We start from the raw sequence: 16,092 nt of genomic DNA on the forward strand, positions 1-16,092 counted from the left end.
CCTGGTGGCTGCTCCCCGCACCAGGACAGATCTCCCTGTCAGATCCCCATGACGAACATGGCAAAGCCCATGCTGGCCCTTTGCCACTTGACAGCCGCTCTGTTTAGGTACCAGTGATAAATACGCCACCGTCCCATTGATGCACAACGATAAGGTTTTGTTTCGATAACTTTTACTGCGCCTTGCCATTTCTCAGTCCATTATTGTCAATGGCTTGGGAAAAATACTGTGCGGTACTACGCAAGGGGGCAGATTTCATATGACACTTGCATAGCCCTCCACCGTTGCTCCAATCCTATTGCCACTGTTTTCAGTTGTCGGGGATTTCTGTATCGTCACGGCTACTGAAGCTGATCCGTGGTCCGGAGTCCAATCATTATTAAAAGCCCAGTCATTTCTCCAGCTGTGTTTTGTGCTGGCATTCGGGGTCCGGAGTCCCCCTGCGCCACCATGGGCAAGGCCAAAACGCATACGTACAAAGGCCCAGGCGGACGGTCGGCTTTCCTTCTTCCCGTCAGTCAATTTGAGAAGTTATTTATTTCCGTATATTCTATAACCACTCATTCCCCAAGTTAACAATGTGCATACAGGCAGGACTCGTAGCACCATGTTACCACCTTTCTTTCCCCCAAGTTTTCTACTCTAGTTCTGAATACAACTTGGTAAACGGTCGTTTGTCCACATGCATTTTTGAAACGCGCTAAATTTCCTCTGACTAGTCGACGCTCGGCTGATCAGTCCTGCGTGCGCGCTGCACGCTCGTAGTTGCAGGCTTGGTTGCCCAGTTCTTTCCGTACGAGGGCATGAGGGCCATGAGGATGTTTACCAGGTTCTGGTTCATACTGTCCATGACTTTGTCCTTTGTGCCCATCTCCTCGATGCTGGCACAGCACACCGGGCAGCCAGTGCTGTGGTTGAGCGACCGACACAGGCACTTGGTGCACGCATTGTGGCCGCAAGGCGTCGTGACTGGCATCTGCACAAGCCCCTGACACACAGCACAAACAAACATGCGTTCAGTGACCTCTTCTATGAACGCCGACTCGCTGATGTACTTGGCCGTCAGGACCTTGGTCCAGATACGGTCATTCGCAGTATCGAGACGGATCAGCTCACGCAACACGGCATTCGGCAGGATGCGCACCGACGACGACGCAGCAGCTTGTGCAAAGGGTGGCTCCGGCTGTCGGCATCGGCGCCATCAGGATCGTACAGCCCGAGCCCGAGCTCCTTGGCACGCTGCTTGCCCTCGGGTGTCCACGGCAGTGGCTCTGGGTCGTCGCGGCGGAACCAGAAGCGCCAGACATAGGGGCCACTGTGCCCCCTCTCTTTCCTGTACTTGTAGGTTTTGTAGATGCCGTCGTAACGCACCCCCGCCGCAGGCGCGAATTCAGGATGCTTCTTGGCGACCTTGTAGCTGCGGCACACGCGGATCGGCGAGCTGCTGCGCCAATCGGCAGCCTCTGCACCAACATCGTCGTTGACTGGTGCCGCGCATGCGCGTGCCAGAGACAGGTTCTGGCGGGTCAGCTCCTGGTCGAATGCCTGGGCCTTGGGTGTGCGCCTGCTGCCAGACAGATTGTAACCGCCTGACCCGGTATATATAAACTCCTCGCCGTGATCCTCGTCTTCCGGGTAACCGGCTGCCAGTACAACCGAGACAGCTGGCGTCGACGACTTGCCAGCGATGCCGCCGACTGGCGGCCGGTGGACTCCAGACTTGGACACATGGATACGGTAGCGCCACGACTGGCCAACATGGACGCCTGGGATTGGCCCAGCGTGATTTTTGTCAACGATGGCGCACTCTGTGGATCTTCCAGCACACGCTGTGCCGCTGCCAACTCTCTCTGTTTTGGTCGCCGACAGGATCTTGGCCTTGCATGTCGACTTGTTGAGCGTTTTCTTGTCCCTCATTAGATCTTTCTTATTGAAACAGTCGAGGCAAAACAACTCCCCATCGGGCACTGTGATAAGTGGCGGATCAAGGCAGCGCATGTGGAAGAATCGTTCACACCTGCCACACGCAAGCATGCGTTCCCTGTCGCCCTTACCACCACACTCGACGCACCCGCAGCTCGTACAGCCTCTTACTGGATCGTTCTTGCAGACATTGCAGATCGGCAACAGCAACAGAGTACAGGCCCTCCTCCATAGCAATGTCCTCGGCCTTGCCGGACGATGTGTCGTCCTCCAAGACTGTCGGGCTTGGTGCACCGGCTACTTCACCCAAGCTGCAATCCTTTGCCATCTCTTCAGCATGATACTTAATTAATGTAATATAAGCATCGCCGTGAGACATGGCATAGTTGAACAGCCCCATACTGTCTGCAAGCTATAGAAAAATAGTGCCTGTTAGTTTCCAGAAAAAGAAAAAAGAGCAGGATAGCACAGCAGCTAGGTTGCCATGGTGCGCTCTGTCTTATACTATGGATCATACGCTGCCTAAAGCCACCACCCAGCCATAGATATGCATGGCTACTGCGAGTCAGATGGTGGGCGATGTGGCTTGGCATAAAGGTTTTAGTGTACCTGCCAGACTTCCTTGGTCGCCGCGTACTCGATTCTGATCCTGATCCGTCCACAAGCTGCGCGCTTTGCTTCAGATAATGCTGCCTGAGATTGTTACAAAAAGGGGAAAGACTGATAATTAACTATCTCTGTTAGAATGGCAAATGGAGGGGAGGCTTATTCGCAACAAGTGCACCGTTTGTGCGGCAAACTACTTACATTTATACTGAAGATTTATGTAAATGAAAAGTAGGAACACTGTTCTCAATGTTCGTATCAAACACCCATGCGCCTCATATTTGTGATAGACATCCTTGATACTTCCATAACATTGGAGACGTCTCCAGCTGGATAGCCGGAGGGAGCCCTCAACTATCGAGGTCCAAAGCAAATAGCGCCGGGGTAGCTCAGCATATCCGGTTCGGAGGTCGTTGCAGCACTGGGATCAGTACCCGCAGTCCAGGACCGTGTAAAAGAAAACCAATGTATTTTCCTTGCATGCAGTTTACACAATGTTTGGACAAATATGTATGTGCAGCTCTTCGAGATCCGATACAATATACACTAGTATACGGGGTTTAGCATTCAACGTGCTGAGCCAGTTTAGCAAGAGAAACAAGGACAGTGCTAATGCGGCCAGCGCAAATGCCTTTTTTAGGACCGACTGGTTTTGAAGCGCCGCGTAATTCTACACATTTTAACCTTGAGTGAGCTCACAAGCCCGCGCAGTTTCAGTGCCCGAGGCTTTGCCGGAATGGGCGGCAAGCGCTTGGAGCGGTCCGGCATGAGGTCCTTTTTGGTAACACTGGCGAATGACGAGGCATTGCTGAGCTCGCACAGTCGCTTCATCTCGTCCTCGAAATCCGGCACCTGGTCGATTTGGCTTGGGTCGAAAGTGCTGGAGGCGAATTCGCGCACAATGCCAGCGGCTTCGGAGTGTTCGAGTACATATACAGGCATGCCAAAATACTAGGTATTAGTAGGTGGAAAGTGTAAAAGGGGGAATGTTTGTGGTGTAGAACAAAAAAGATCATACCCGGTTAGCATGCAATTTATATGCCTGGCAGCACATGCACCTTTCTACATGACATGACTTTGTTATATTTAGCACCAAGACTTGCGATTACCCGAGCGCACAAACGATTCACACTACATTCTATTCAATGAATACGCAAAAAGACATGCTACTCTTCGGTCCTGGTCCCCAGCCCCTCCAGCCAGAAACACTGCTCCATGAGCATCTTGGACCTTGAACACTCCCAGATATCCTCGTCAATCGTGCCATTGGCGATAAACCTATACACCCTGACGTCCTTGGTCTGCCCGACGCGATGCGCCCGGTCCTCCGCCTGCCGCTCCTCCGACGGGTTGTTGCCAGAGTCGAAAATAACCACCACGTTGGCCGATGTCAAATTAATGCCGAACCCACCGGCCTTGGTCGACAGCAGGAACACCGGGAACCGCTCCGTATTATTGAACTCGTCGATCATCGCCTGCCGCTCGTCCACCTTGGTCTGCCCGTCCAGACGGCAGTACTCGACCTGCCATATGCCCAGCACGCTCTCCAGGATATCCAGCATCGACGTGAACTGGCTGAACACCAGAAGCTTCTCCTTCTTCTCCACGCACTCATCCACGATTAGCTTCAATTGCGACACTTTGCCCGAGTCCACAAGCACAGGGTCAGTCAGCTTGAACCGCTGCATTCGCGGGTACGTCGTGCAGATCTTGTGCAGTTCAAAGTCGCTGCACACCTCCATGTCCTCAAGCACATAGGTGTAGTTGGCGTCCGCGTAGTCTGGCTCGCGCAGCAGCTGCTTGGCCATTTTCTCCAGCGTCTTCTTTGTATAGTGGCTGCGCAGCAGTAACGGGTGGTCGGCCACCTTGCGCATCTCCATGAAGGTGCTGATCCAGCTCTGCTTCTGCTTCTGCTTCGCCGCTCCGGAGGACTCCTCGCCGACCTCCAGCTGCATCAGCTGCTGCCGCACGCCCTCGGACTCTTCTGGCATAATCCGATCGTACAATGCGCGCTGCGCCGCCGTCAGGTCGATGCGCGTAATGTGCTCGGTCTTCTTCGGCAGGTCTCCAAGCACGTCGACCTTGCGTCGGCGCAGCACAAACGGCCTCAGAAGGGTCTTCGCCTGCTCAATATGCCGGGCCTCCACGGGGCCCAGTTCGCTCTGCACAACCGGCGTCTGGGCACCGGACGGCGCCACCGACACGTCCTCCGACTCCACACCGGACCGCTTCCCGCTCGACTTGGTCTTGAACGCGTGCCGTAGCATCTCCTGCGAGTCAGAGAAGACGCTGGGCAGAATAAACGTCAGCAGCGAGACCAGCTCCTGCAGGTTGTTCTGCAAGGGCGTGCCGGTCAGCAGCAGCCGGAAGTCGGCGCGGATCTGCATCAGCCATTTGTAGCGCGAGCTCATGCAGTTCTTCACCATATGGCCTTCGTCCAGGACCATGGCCGAGAAGCCGCGGCGCTTCAGGAACATGCGGTCGAGCTTGTTCCCCGTCGCCACATTATACGTGGTCACCATCACGTCATATGCCTTCGGGTCCTCCAACTCGGACTGCAAAGCTGCACGCTCCGCCTGCGACCCGTAGTACGCGACTGCGCGCAGATTGGGTGCAAACCTACGGCACTCGTTCATCCAGTTCTCCAGAGTCGACGACGGACAGACCACCAGGCTCGGCTTCCTCTGCTTGCCCTCTTCAATGGCGCGGCACAAAAACGCAATGACCTGGAAGGTCTTGCCCAGCCCCATCTCGTCGGCCAGAATGCCCGAGGCATTCGCATTGCGCAGACAGTGCAGCCATTCGACGCCCTTCCAATTGGTAGTGCTTCAATTGGAACTGGTTGCTGACCATTGCGGGCTGGTGCAGCTCAACGCCCTGCTGGATCGTCACCTGGCCGGTCTTTTCATCGGTGGCGACGCCAGCCTTGGCCATGGCGGATTTGAGCTGGGTGAATATGCCTGAGCACTGGTGGATCACCTGCTCGACCTCAGCGTGGCCCAGGACGGTATCGCGGTAGTGGTTGAAGATGGCCAGGCGCACGCCGCGCGCCTTGCGCAGCGAATACTCGATCTCATCCATGTCCTCGAACGGCCGCATCTCCTTGATCAGCTTCACCTCCGCCATAGTTGCGTTTGTCTTCTCCATAAGCTCCTCGTCGCTGGCCTCATTGAACAGCCGCATAACGTGCGGCTCGATATTCTCAAACGACCTCCGGAACGGCTGCTCCGCAGCATCGTCATCAGACTCCTCGCTATCGGAAACCACCGCGTACTGCGGAATTTTCTTCTCCACAACATCATCATTATCGATGTCATCGGGTATGGATACGCGCGGTGCGCGGCCGCGCTGCAGCCGCCTCCCCGGCCGCACCACCATGTCGTCCATCGTCCGTCGTCATCTGAAATCACCACCGCCCGTGGGCGCTTTGCTATTTCGCTATTGGCGCTATTAATCGGGCGCCTCTTTTTGCTGAACGGCTCGTCCTCATCGGAACTGGCGCCGGTCCACCGGAACTGCCGCACGATGGACCCAAAGTCCTTGGCAGGCGGCTGCTGCGCAGTGAAAGTGGTTGGCTTTGGCGATGGCACCAGGGGTGGCGAGGAAGCAGGCGACTGGTGTTTGGGCGCGTTGTAAAAGAACGAGCTGAGGCGCTGGACGCCCGATTTGTTGATGTGGGCCACGCGCGAGGTCCCGGGGCGGCCCGGCGAGGACTCCAGCACCATGACGTCGCTGGAGTGCGTGGACGACTGGGAGCTGGATATCCGCTCGGGTGTGTTTGGTGCAAGGGGTTCGACTGCGGGCTCTGGCATTTTAGAATAGTAAATGTACGTGTGAGGGAGGGGGAAAGAGACGCGCATATGCAGTGAACGCGACGATTGACTTTTCAGAAAGAAAATATCATAATCATATCAGGAAATCAAAAAATCAGGACTGTGGTAAATACCCGCACCAGCGGCGCATTTTTGCTCTCAGCGACGTCACAGGGATAAAAGCGCACAATCTCTCCCGGCCGCACCAGCAGGAACCACACCCTTTCGTCTCTCTTCGTTTTGTTCAGCCATATGTCCCGCCGCCCGATAATCTTCGTCACCCGCGAGCTGCCCAGCCTGGCGCAGAGGCGCCTCGAGTCGCTGGCATCGGTGGAGATCCGGCAGCACAACAGCAACACGGCCATCACGCGGCCCCAGCTGCTCGCAGGCATCAAGGACGCGGACGGGCTCATCTGCCTGCTCTCCGAGAAGATCGACTCGGAGCTGCTCCGCCACGCCAGCCCCAACCTCAAGGTAATCTCGACGGTCAGCGTCGGCTACGACCACGTCGACACTGCAGGCAGTGAAGTCGCACGGCCTGAAGCTCGGCTACACGCCCGACGTCCTGACAGATGCGACTGCCGACACCACCGTGCTACTGGCATTGATGGCATCGCGCAAGGCCAAGCAGGGCCTGGAGTCAGTGCATAGCGGAACGTGGGGCGCGTTCTCGTTGTCGCGCGGGCTGGGCACGCAGTTTACCGACAAGACACTGGGGATTGTGGGCTTTGGAAGGATTGGCGTGGCGACGGCCCACCGCCTGATGCCGTTCGGATTCAAGAGGGTTCTGTATTCGGCGAGCAGGCCGCATGAGGAGCGCGCGAGGCCGTTGAATGCGCAGTTTGCGGAGCTGGATGAGCTTTTGGCGCAGGCGGATTTGGTGTGCGTGTGCTGTCCGCTGAATGCAAAGACACAGGGGCTGTTCAGTATGGACAAGTTCCGGATTATGAAGCAGTCGGCGATCTTGGTCAATACTGCGCGCGGCGCCATCATCAACCAGGAGGATCTTTTGAAGGCGCTGGATCAGGGCCTGCTGGCGCATGCGGCATTGGATGTCACGGTGCCGGAGCCGATCCCCAAGGACCACCCGCTGGTGAACCACGAGAGGTGCACGATTCTGCCGCACATTGGCAGTGCCACCGAGGAGACGCGCAATGCCATGGGCAACCTTGCCATCGACAATGCGCTAGCAGGCGTGTTTGGCGAGCCGCTGAAGGCCCAGGTGGAGCTGTAGGCTGTAGGGCCGTGCGGGAGCCAATTGTTAGAGATCCATTAAGAAATCATACTCCAGTCAAACATAGCTTGGCGTAGCCGAATGCTACGTATATCTTGAGCGGTCTAGTCCACGTGGTGGCTGGACAGGTAGTTGCTGTCTTCGACGGAGCCTGAGATCAGATCGATCTCGGCCAGATCCAGAATGCGCGTCTTCTTGTACCATTTCCAGAAGCAGTACATGACACAAGCAATGACCGGGCCCAAATACGTGGTAATAAAGCCAGGCACATCAAAATGCCCCTGGGTCTGTGCCCACCCAGTGCCCGCCATCGGCACCATGATGGCGCACGCCGCATAGGCGGTACCGAAGGGGAACGTCCAGTCGCGGAAGGGCAGGCGGGCGGTGGAGTATCCCTGGCGCTTGAGGGCCAGGCGGAAGCGCACGTGAGCGAGCAAGATGGACAGCCAGGTAATCAAGCCCATCAATGTCGAGATGTTGAGGATATACGAAAACACCTTCTGGTTGCCAATGAACGAGATGCCAAATAGCGCCATGGCGATAACCAGCACAAACACCAGCGCGTAGATCGGCACACCACGCTTTGTACAGCGCGAGAACAGCCGCGGCGCCGTGCCCGCCATGGCCATGGCATGCAGCATGCGCGTGCACGCATACAGGCCCGAATTGCCAGCCGACACGACTGTGGTCAGGATGACAGCATTGACTACGTGCTCGGCCGGCCCCAGACCGGCGCGCTTGAAGATCAGGACGAACGGCGATATGGCCACGTCCTTGACCGGAGTGGGCGTTGAGCAGATTCCGGTCGTCGTAGGGGATGATCATGCCGATCACCAGGATCGAGCCCACATAGAACACCAGGATGCGGAAGAACACCGTCGAGATTGCGCGCGGAATGTCCTTGCGCGGGTTCTTCGACTCGGCCGCCGATATCCCCAACATCTCGGTGCCCAGGAACGAGAAGATCGTGAACACCAGCGCGCTGAACATCCCCGAGGCTCCGTGGGCAAACGGCGCACCCTTTGATATGCCAGTTCTCGAACCCGTACCGGTGCCCGCCCAGTCCGCCTGCGTCGATAACGATGCCCAGAATAATGAACGCCAGCACCGCCACCACCTTCACCATGGCCGCCCAGTACTCGATCTCGCCATACGACCGCACCGACCAGGAATTCACTGCAAACAACACCACTAGGCACACGATGCTCCACACTGCTCCAGGCTACGTTCGGCAGCCAGAACTCCACCACCATGCCCACGCTCAGCAGCTCCGAGCTCACCATCAGCACATACGACAGCCAGTAGTTCCACCCGATTGCGAACCCCGCCGCCGGGTCCACGAACCGCGTCATGTACGCGCTGAACGATCCCTCGATCGGCATGTACGCCGCCAGCTCACCCAGTGCGTTCATGATAAAGTACACTGCGATGCCCATGATGATATACGACAGCAGGGCGCCTGCCGGCCCGCCGTTCGACAGCACGCTGCCTGATGCGATAAACAGCCCGGTGCCGATGCATCCGCCGATGGCCAGCATGCTCATGTGCCGCCGCAGCAGCCCGCGATGCTAGGGCGTTGCCGGCTGGCTTGAGATCCGACCACCCGATGAACCCAGACTCGTCTTTGTCAGGCGGATGTTGTCTCTTTTGTTTGCGACATATTAAATGCGGAAAGGAAGGGAAAGGGAGAGAAGCTGCCTGTTTCTCCCCACATGGAGCCAGCTCCCCTCTTTGGGGTCTTAGGCTCCCGGATAAAAATTTTTTGTTTCCCTTTCCGGCCGAAGATGGTAGGACGTTCTAATGATCATCCCAGCGCTAGCTCCAGACAAAAACGATGTCATTGTTTAGCCCGTACTGCAGCTGATCGCCCCCCACATGCGCTCAGACTGGTGGCTGCACCTGGGGGTGGGTCTCTCGCACGCACCCGCCGCAGCGAAACTCCTTTTTCTCCTTCTGCATATTTCCGATCTTCTTTTCGTTTTTTACTTTAGCTCATGGAAGCCACCAAGGAAACAGCACTTTCAGGCTTGGCCCAGTCGACGTCCGTGTGCAGCTCGCCACGGCCCATCGAAACCATTCCATTGAGCGTCTACGAGAGCGCTGCTTCCTACGTCAAAGAGCGCCTGCATGCCGCGCACCAGCCACTGCCGCGCGTAGCGATCGTGTGCGGCGCCGGACTGCAGACCGTGGCGGAGAAGCTTGAGGGCAGCGTGACCGAGATTCCGTACGCTGAGATCCCGGGCTTCGTGACAAGCACCGTGGTCAAATCGACCGGCCGGCTGCTGTTTGGCGAGATCAGCGGCATGCCGGTAGTGTGCATGGTGGGCCGCTGCCACTACTACGAGGGCTACTCGATGAAGCAGATTACATTTCCGGTGCGCGTAATCTCCCTGCTTGGTGTGCAGACTCTGGTGGTGACCACGGCAGTGAGCGGCCTGGCTGCCGACATGGATATCGGCGATATTGTAGTGGTGCGCGACCATGTGTCGATTCCGACCCTGGCCGGATTGAACCCGCTGATTGGGCCCAACTTTGCCCAGCTGGGGCCGCGCCTGCCGAACATGTATAATGCCTATACCTTTGCCCTCAGGAAGCTGGCGTTCATGGCCTTTTTGGGCGACGCCCAGCTGCAGCAGCGCGGCGTGCGTCTGCGCGAGGCCACATTCTGCTACACTACCGGGCCCTCGTTCGAGACCCGCGCTGAGTGCGCTGCCCTGCGCGCCCTGGGCTGCGAGGTCGTTGGCACTACCACTGTGCCCGAGATTGTGGTCGCACGCCACTCGGGCCTGGACGTGCTGTGTCTGGGCCTGATCACCAATGTCGCCACCCAGAGCGCCGAACCCAGCGCCGAGCTCGCTGCCCGCGCGGCGATCGAGGGCAAGCAGCTGCCGCCGGCCGAGCGCAGCAGTGACGACATCCTCTCCCGCACAGGGTCCGTCAAGAAGGGCGGCCAGCGGCTCAACGACCTGAATCTTTTGTTGAGGCGTGTCATCGAGCGCCTGTAGAAAAAATACAAGGTCCCAGCCCCAAACCGATTTTGCCTGTGCGAAAAACCGCCTGTTCGGGACCTGCCCAAAAAGATCACCTTGTGTTTCTGAACTGCTCCCCTGGTCCAGTCTAATCGCCCCCAAAAAACTAATGCCCGCCGGCCGTGACGCAGCAGTGAAAATGCGCATGGTGTGTCCAGGCCCTATATAAAAGCGCACGTTCGTCAGCACGCCTTTCATTCTTCTCCCTTTCTGTTTCTTCATCACATCTCTCGCTCCTTTTTCTTCTTCTCTTTCAAGGAACAGCCGTAACCGATCTTCCACCCAGCCATGTCTCTTTCCAACAAGCTCTCGATCAAGGACATTGACGTCAAGGACAAGCGCGTTCTGGTCCGCGTAGACTTCAACGTGCCCCAGGACAAGGCCACCCTGAAGATCACCAACAACGCGCGCATCGCCGCTGCCCTGCCGACCATCAACTACCTGCTGGAGCAGGGGGCCGCCGGAGTCGTGCTGATGAGCCACCTGGGCCGCCCGAACGGCCAGGCCGTGGCCAAGTACTCGCTGAAGCCGGTGGCCGCCGAGCTGGAGAAGCTGCTGGCGCGCCCGGTGACCTTCCTGTCCGACTGCGTCGGCGCCGAGGTCGAGCAGGCGTGCGCCCACCTGACCGGCGGCCAGGTAGTGCTGCTGGAGAACCTGCGCTTCCACATCGAGGAGGAGGGCTCGGCCAAGGACGCCGAGGGCAACAAGACCAAGGCCGACCCGGCGGCCGTCAAGGCGTTCCGTGACTCGCTGACCAAGCTGGGCTGACGTCTACTGTCAACGATGCCTTCGGCACTGCGCACCGCGCGCACTCGTCGATGGTCGGCGTTGAGCTGCCCGTGCGTGCCGCCGGCTTCCTGATGCAGAAGGAGCTCGAGTACTTTGGCAAGGTCACCGAGAACCCGGCGCGCCCGTACCTGGCGATTCTGGGCGGCGCCAAGGTCAGCGACAAGATCCTTCTGATCGAGTCCCTGCTGGACAAGGTCGACATGATGATTGTGACCGGCGGTATGGCCTACACCTTCCACAAGGTGCTGTCGAACATGAAGATTGGCGGCTCGCTGTACGACGCCAAGGGCGCCGAGATTGTCCAGCGCCTGATCGAGAAGGCCAAGAAGAACAACGTCGAGTTTGTTCTGCCCACCGACTTCACCACCGCCGACGACTTCTCGCCCAACGCCAACACCGGCTACGCGACCGTCGAGGGCGGTATCGAGGACGGCTGGCAGGGTCTGGATGTCGGCGAGAAGTCGGTCGACGAGTTTGCTGACCTGATCTCCCGCGCCAAGACCATTGTCTGGAACGGCCCGTGCGGCGTCTTCGAGTTCGACAAGTTTGCTGTCGGCACCAACAAGACCATGGACGCCATCATCAAGGCCCATGACAACAACGGCGCTGTCACCATCATTGGCGGCGGCGACTCGGCCACGGCTGCTGCCAACCGCGGCGTCACCGACAAGTTCTCGCACGTCTCCACTGGCGGCGGTGCCTCGCTCGAGCTCCTGGAGGGCAAGGCCCTGCCGGGTGTTGTCGCTCTCTCGACCCAGTAAACACTGTACATTTTCTTTCCTCTCAGCGTGTTGTCTCTGGAATACTCACGTCTTGAATCCCTCTTTCTTATCTACAAGCACCACCTGCTGCTATTATCCGTGGTCCCCCACAGGCACATTTCCGGGCCATTGGCAGCTGAAAATCTCGGGACTGCTGTAGTGCATATGTCCATTGTGGAAGATCTCGCCACATACTCCGGTATCCGCCGATGCACTATGACCGCCACCGGGCTGGTGCTGGGCGATGGCACATCATCGGCTGATAGAGCCGCTGATCCCTAGTGTTTCTGGCAAGAGGCCCTAGACAGGCGTCCTTCTGCACTCGCGGAATGGCTGGCCTCAATGCCCGGAGGCTCAAAGGGTGCACACTGCACCTTGAGACAATGCCACTCCCTTCCAATGCAACCACATGTATGCCCTCCCCACATACCCGCCCTGTGCAGGGCCTTTTCGCAAGAAGCCTGAAAGAAATTTAGATTTAGTAACCGCAAAACCGCCTAATAAGGAGCCAATTCTGTGGAACGCCAAAAAGAACAGCGCGCTATGACAGAGAGGTCTTTTCCCCTCCCCGCCCCATTTTCTGCGCCCCCTTCCTCGACGCCCTGGATCCCCCACGATCAAGGCGGATTTAGCGCGCGCCGCGCGACGCCTTGTCCAGCACCGACTCGTACGACACCTCGTCGTAGTCAGTCGCCTGCACGTCGGTCGCCACGCCCACCAGCTTCTTGCGCAGCGCGTCCTTGCTCGACGCATACAGCATCTTGTTCTTGATCTTCGCCTGGTCCGGCGACCACGCAACAAACAGGATCTTGTTGCGCTTGCCCTCGCCCTGGTCGTACTCCAGGTCGTACACCGCCCAGCGGCACTCCGTCTCCGGCAGATCCGCAATGAACGAGTCGTACTCCTTCTCATTCGACGTCTTATCCACAATGATCTCGGTGTTTTGGTCGTTCAGCTTGTACACCACATACTTGGACGTGTGCTTCAGCTTCAGGTCGGTGAAGGCCTCCAGGCACGAATCGTTAACGGCGACGCCACTAGACTACATGCAGGGACGCGTGCTATTAGTTTCCAAGTGCTGCTGTCCAATTGCCGACTACGTGACAGCTGCGCATTGGCGAGATGACGCGATCGCGAGGGGAATCGGGTACAAATGACAGATGGTGCACATTTCGACAAATGACTTGCCCCTCCATCTGCTCAGAGACAGGGCCGCTCGCTGCCAATGGAAAAGTATCTTGCTAGGCGGGGCAGCCGCGAATTGAGCCAAGGAGTCCTTACCATGATTGAAAGTAATTGAGTAGGAAAAAAAAATAACTCGGAAATACCAGGGTTGAAAAGAGGCCCCACCGCTGGTGCCTTTTTGTGCGTCTTGTTGCTCATGGTCTGTCGATTTCCAGCCAGTTCGAAAATAGTACGCTGTTTGCGCCCGGCCCTAATCCCGAAATCGCCCTTGCTCCCGCCTATTGCCTGGCCGAGTCCCAGTGCCTAGAGTCCGCTCCCGCGGCTTGGCCCTCTCTTGGCCCCTCTCTTGGCTAATGCCAGCATGACCTCCCCACGGTACATGTGCCTCAGACACTTTACTAAAAAGATCCCTCTTGGCATTATTGCTAGCATCCCATGTCTACCGGCTGCCACAACCACAGGATGTGGATCCAGGGCCTGCCTTGGTGTGCCTGATTTGATACATGATCCTGGTAGGGGGCTTGGTCTGTGTGTGGCCGACAGCGAGTTCCGGTTTGTTGTGCATCGGTTGCATCATTGGGCTGCCGGAAATGGACATGTGCAAGCTGCTCGAAAGAAAAATTTTGTATGTCATCCGCGCCGCCTGCTTGCCACAGACATGGAGGAAGAGAGGTCAGACGGGTTCGAGCCACCCGCAACGCCTGTTTTTCCCCTATTTTCCCCCCTTGCTCTACCTACATTTTAGGAGTGTATCGCTGGCAGTGGTCCTTTGCCTATCTTTATTTCCTGTTACCTACACTATTTTCCTGTAATTATTTTTCCATACGCATTTGGCGAAGAGGGGGGCATTCCACCAGACAAACCAGAAAATGAGCACCATAGACGGCGATATCGAAGACGACGAGCTCGGCAACAGCATCCTGGACCTGGAAGTGTTTGACCAGCTCATATCCATGGACGACGAGGACGACGAGTTCAGCCAACAAATAGTCTACAACTACTTTGAGCAGGCCGAGACCACCTTCTCCAACATGGACAAGGCGATAGAGGCGCGCGACCTGGCCAGGTTATCGGAGCTCGGCCACTTTTTGAAGGGCAGCTCGGCGTCGATAGGCGTCAAGCATGTGCGCGACTGCTGTGAGCATATACAGCACCTGGGCCGACTCAAAAACAGCGATGGCGTGGGGCAGATTGACGAGGAAGCCGCGCTCAAGCAGATTGTCAAGGAGCTTGACAAGGGCAAGAGCGAGTACCAGAAGGCAAGGGAGTTCCTGCGCTTCTTTTACGAGCAGGACGACGACGAGTAAAAGTCCAATGACACTAATAAAATGTAAACTCCTTTTACACACCCAGCTTGCTGCTGCCGGAATGCCAGTGGTGGTGGCTTCGGGCTGGACATGAAATGGGATCTGCTATATATTGGCTAGTCATGTCTGTAGGAAGACCTTGATTCCGGCTTTCGCCGAGAGGACGACGAAGAATGCCGCGGGCTACGGCTCCTATGCTTACGATCTCGGCTTCTATTCCTACGGTCCCGGTCCTTATCGCTACGGTCCCGGCTATTATCTCTACGGCTTCGGTGCTCGCGCCTGTGGCGATGCTCCCCACGCTCTGGTCTCTCGTCAAACACCATGTCGTACTCCTTCCCGCGCTCGTACTCCCTGTCGTCCCGATACCGCTTGCGCATCTCCAGCCCGCCGCTCCTCTTCACTCTGCTGTCGACCCACGAGCCATGGAGCTTGCTGACGCTCTGCGAGAAGTCAACATGGATCCTCCTGTCGTCGATCAGCACGTTATCCATCTTGAAATACGCTTCCTCGCACGCCTCCTTCTCCTCAAACTCCACAAACGCATACCCTAGCGACTCCCCACTCTCCCTTGTCGCGAATCACTTCGCACGACGAGATCTTGCCGAACCGCGCAAAGATCGTCTCCAGGTCCTCGTCCTGTGTTGCTGGGTTCAGCTTACACACAAACAGGATATTCTCCGGCGGCTTGATCTCGGCAAACGGCAGATCGCCGATCATTTCCAGTGTCAGGGCCTGTGCTTTGGCGTCGCGTTCGCGCCGTTCCTTTGCCAGCTGCTCAGGGTCCGCCGCCAGGTAGTCTTCCATTTCCTCGTCGTCGCCCAGACGCACGCTGGCAAGCTGCGAGGTGCTCGGCAGCGGCGACTGTGGTGGGACTGCTAGACCGGGCGGGTCCGGGAACGGGTCGTGGAGGACAATTGTGTGGCGGATCCGGATATCCCGCAGTGGCCGGTGGTCATCGCCGCAGATTGCCGAGTTGAGCCTCGTCAAGCACGTCCAATCCTTCCGCCACCTCTCCAAACACCGCGTACTTGCCGTCCAGGTAATCCAGGCCGTCAGCCAGCGTAATGAAAAACTGGCTGCCCGAAACCCCGACCCCGCTCTCAGTTGCTGACACGGCCATTGACACTGTGCCGCGCCTTGCGTGCTTCAGCTTAGGGCGCACCTCGGCCGCAAAGTACTTCTGCTTGCCGAGCACACCAAACACCGACTCGCCGCCTTCGCCAGTGCCAGTTGGGTCGCCGGCTTGCGCCAGAAAGTTGCGCTCAACGCGGTGGAAAAGCGTGAAATTGTAGTACTTGATCTTGCACAGTTTCAGAAAGTTTATGCATGTCCGCGGCGTCTCCTCAAAGTACAGGTCAATGACGATGTCGCCGACGGATGTCTCCAGCAGCACGCTCATTTTTCTTTGGTGGTAATGATAGTAGGATGTGGATATGTGGCTAT

General features: G+C 57.3%; 9 protein-coding genes across 9 annotated transcripts; 4 read left to right on the top strand and 5 right to left on the bottom strand.

Moving 5' to 3' along the window:
• Window positions 1-1,049: 1,049 nt before the first annotated feature.
• DL89DRAFT_56116 (uncharacterized protein) lies at window positions 1,050-2,150 on the bottom strand. The gene has a single exon (XM_040891811.1). The coding sequence runs from the start codon at window positions 2,032-2,034 to the stop codon at window positions 1,108-1,110; it is 927 nt and encodes a 308-aa protein (XP_040741212.1). The 5' UTR covers window positions 2,035-2,150; the 3' UTR covers window positions 1,050-1,107.
• A 1,499-nt stretch (window positions 2,151-3,649) lies between these two features.
• DL89DRAFT_56123 (uncharacterized protein) lies at window positions 3,650-5,460 on the bottom strand. The gene has a single exon (XM_040891812.1). It carries the CDS (start codon window positions 5,277-5,279, stop codon window positions 3,696-3,698), a length of 1,584 nt encoding a protein of 527 aa, XP_040741213.1. The 5' UTR covers window positions 5,280-5,460; the 3' UTR covers window positions 3,650-3,695.
• Window positions 5,461-6,539: 1,079 nt separating this feature from the next.
• DL89DRAFT_279027 (glyoxylate reductase) lies at window positions 6,540-7,575 on the top strand (the record flags this gene model as incomplete). The annotated part of the gene is made up of 2 exons (XM_040889543.1): window positions 6,540-6,848; window positions 6,871-7,575. Exons 1-2 carry the CDS (start codon window positions 6,594-6,596, stop codon window positions 7,573-7,575), a joined length of 960 nt encoding a protein of 319 aa, XP_040741214.1. The 5' UTR covers window positions 6,540-6,593.
• Window positions 7,576-7,631: 56 nt separating this feature from the next.
• On the bottom strand, window positions 7,632-9,250 carry DL89DRAFT_269717 (uncharacterized protein). The gene is given in 4 exon segments (XM_040888398.1): window positions 7,632-8,312; window positions 8,332-8,557; window positions 8,595-8,797; window positions 8,823-9,250. The coding sequence occupies 4 exon segments, from the start codon at window positions 9,111-9,113 to the stop codon at window positions 7,680-7,682; spliced, it is 1,353 nt and encodes a 450-aa protein (XP_040741215.1). The 5' UTR covers window positions 9,114-9,250; the 3' UTR covers window positions 7,632-7,679.
• Window positions 9,251-9,450: 200 nt separating this feature from the next.
• DL89DRAFT_275747 (inosine guanosine and) lies at window positions 9,451-10,580 on the top strand (the record flags this gene model as incomplete). Its single annotated transcript, XM_040889350.1, has 2 exons — window positions 9,451-9,480; window positions 9,717-10,580. The coding sequence occupies 2 exons, from the start codon at window positions 9,451-9,453 to the stop codon at window positions 10,578-10,580; spliced, it is 894 nt and encodes a 297-aa protein (XP_040741216.1).
• A 312-nt stretch (window positions 10,581-10,892) lies between these two features.
• Window positions 10,893-12,154, top strand: DL89DRAFT_275731 (phosphoglycerate kinase; the record flags this gene model as incomplete). The annotated part of the gene is made up of 2 exons (XM_040889345.1): window positions 10,893-11,333; window positions 11,438-12,154. The coding sequence occupies 2 exons, from the start codon at window positions 10,893-10,895 to the stop codon at window positions 12,152-12,154; spliced, it is 1,158 nt and encodes a 385-aa protein (XP_040741217.1).
• Window positions 12,155-12,782: 628 nt separating this feature from the next.
• Window positions 12,783-13,325, bottom strand: DL89DRAFT_259795 (actin depolymerizing factor; the record flags this gene model as incomplete). Its single annotated transcript, XM_040885718.1, has 2 exons — window positions 12,783-13,191; window positions 13,255-13,325. 2 exons carry the CDS (start codon window positions 13,323-13,325, stop codon window positions 12,783-12,785), a joined length of 480 nt encoding a protein of 159 aa, XP_040741218.1.
• An 883-nt stretch (window positions 13,326-14,208) lies between these two features.
• Window positions 14,209-14,646, top strand: DL89DRAFT_225977 (histidine phosphotransferase HPT1; the record flags this gene model as incomplete). The annotated part of the gene is made up of 1 exon (XM_040884785.1): window positions 14,209-14,646. One exon carries the CDS (start codon window positions 14,209-14,211, stop codon window positions 14,644-14,646), a length of 438 nt encoding a protein of 145 aa, XP_040741219.1.
• Window positions 14,647-14,766: 120 nt separating this feature from the next.
• On the bottom strand, window positions 14,767-16,048 carry DL89DRAFT_295059 (cyclophilin-like protein; the record flags this gene model as incomplete). Its single annotated transcript, XM_040890590.1, has 4 exons — window positions 14,767-14,795; window positions 14,870-15,203; window positions 15,232-15,628; window positions 15,669-16,048. The coding sequence occupies 4 exons, from the start codon at window positions 16,046-16,048 to the stop codon at window positions 14,767-14,769; spliced, it is 1,140 nt and encodes a 379-aa protein (XP_040741220.1).
• Between the last annotated feature and the right edge of the window lie 44 nt (window positions 16,049-16,092).

This window comes from Linderina pennispora (assembly GCF_002104995.1).
Source record: "Linderina pennispora strain ATCC 12442 chromosome Unknown DL89scaffold_13, whole genome shotgun sequence".
Classification (NCBI taxonomy): Eukaryota; Fungi; Kickxellomycota; class Kickxellomycetes; order Kickxellales; family Kickxellaceae; genus Linderina; species Linderina pennispora.

Excerpts from the sequence above, each read along its gene's own strand:
- DL89DRAFT_56116 (XM_040891811.1), bottom strand. The coding sequence starts at position 2,034 with ATGCTTGCGTGTGGCAGGTGTGAACGATTCTTCCACATGCGCTGCCTT.
- DL89DRAFT_56123 (XM_040891812.1), bottom strand. The coding sequence starts at position 5,279 with ATGGGGCTGGGCAAGACCTTCCAGGTCATTGCGTTTTTGTGCCGCGCC.
- DL89DRAFT_269717 (XM_040888398.1), bottom strand. The coding sequence starts at position 9,113 with ATGCTGGCCATCGGCGGATGCATCGGCACCGGGCTGTTTATCGCATCA. Across the intron at positions 8,798-8,822 it reads TGCTGAGCGTGGGCATGGTG|CCTGGAGCAGTGTGGAGCAT; the intron begins GTGGAGTTCTGG and ends TGCCGAACGTAG. Across the intron at positions 8,558-8,594 it reads GAGAACTGGCATATCAAAGG|CGCGCTGGTGTTCACGATCT; the intron begins GTGCGCCGTTTG and ends GGGGATGTTCAG.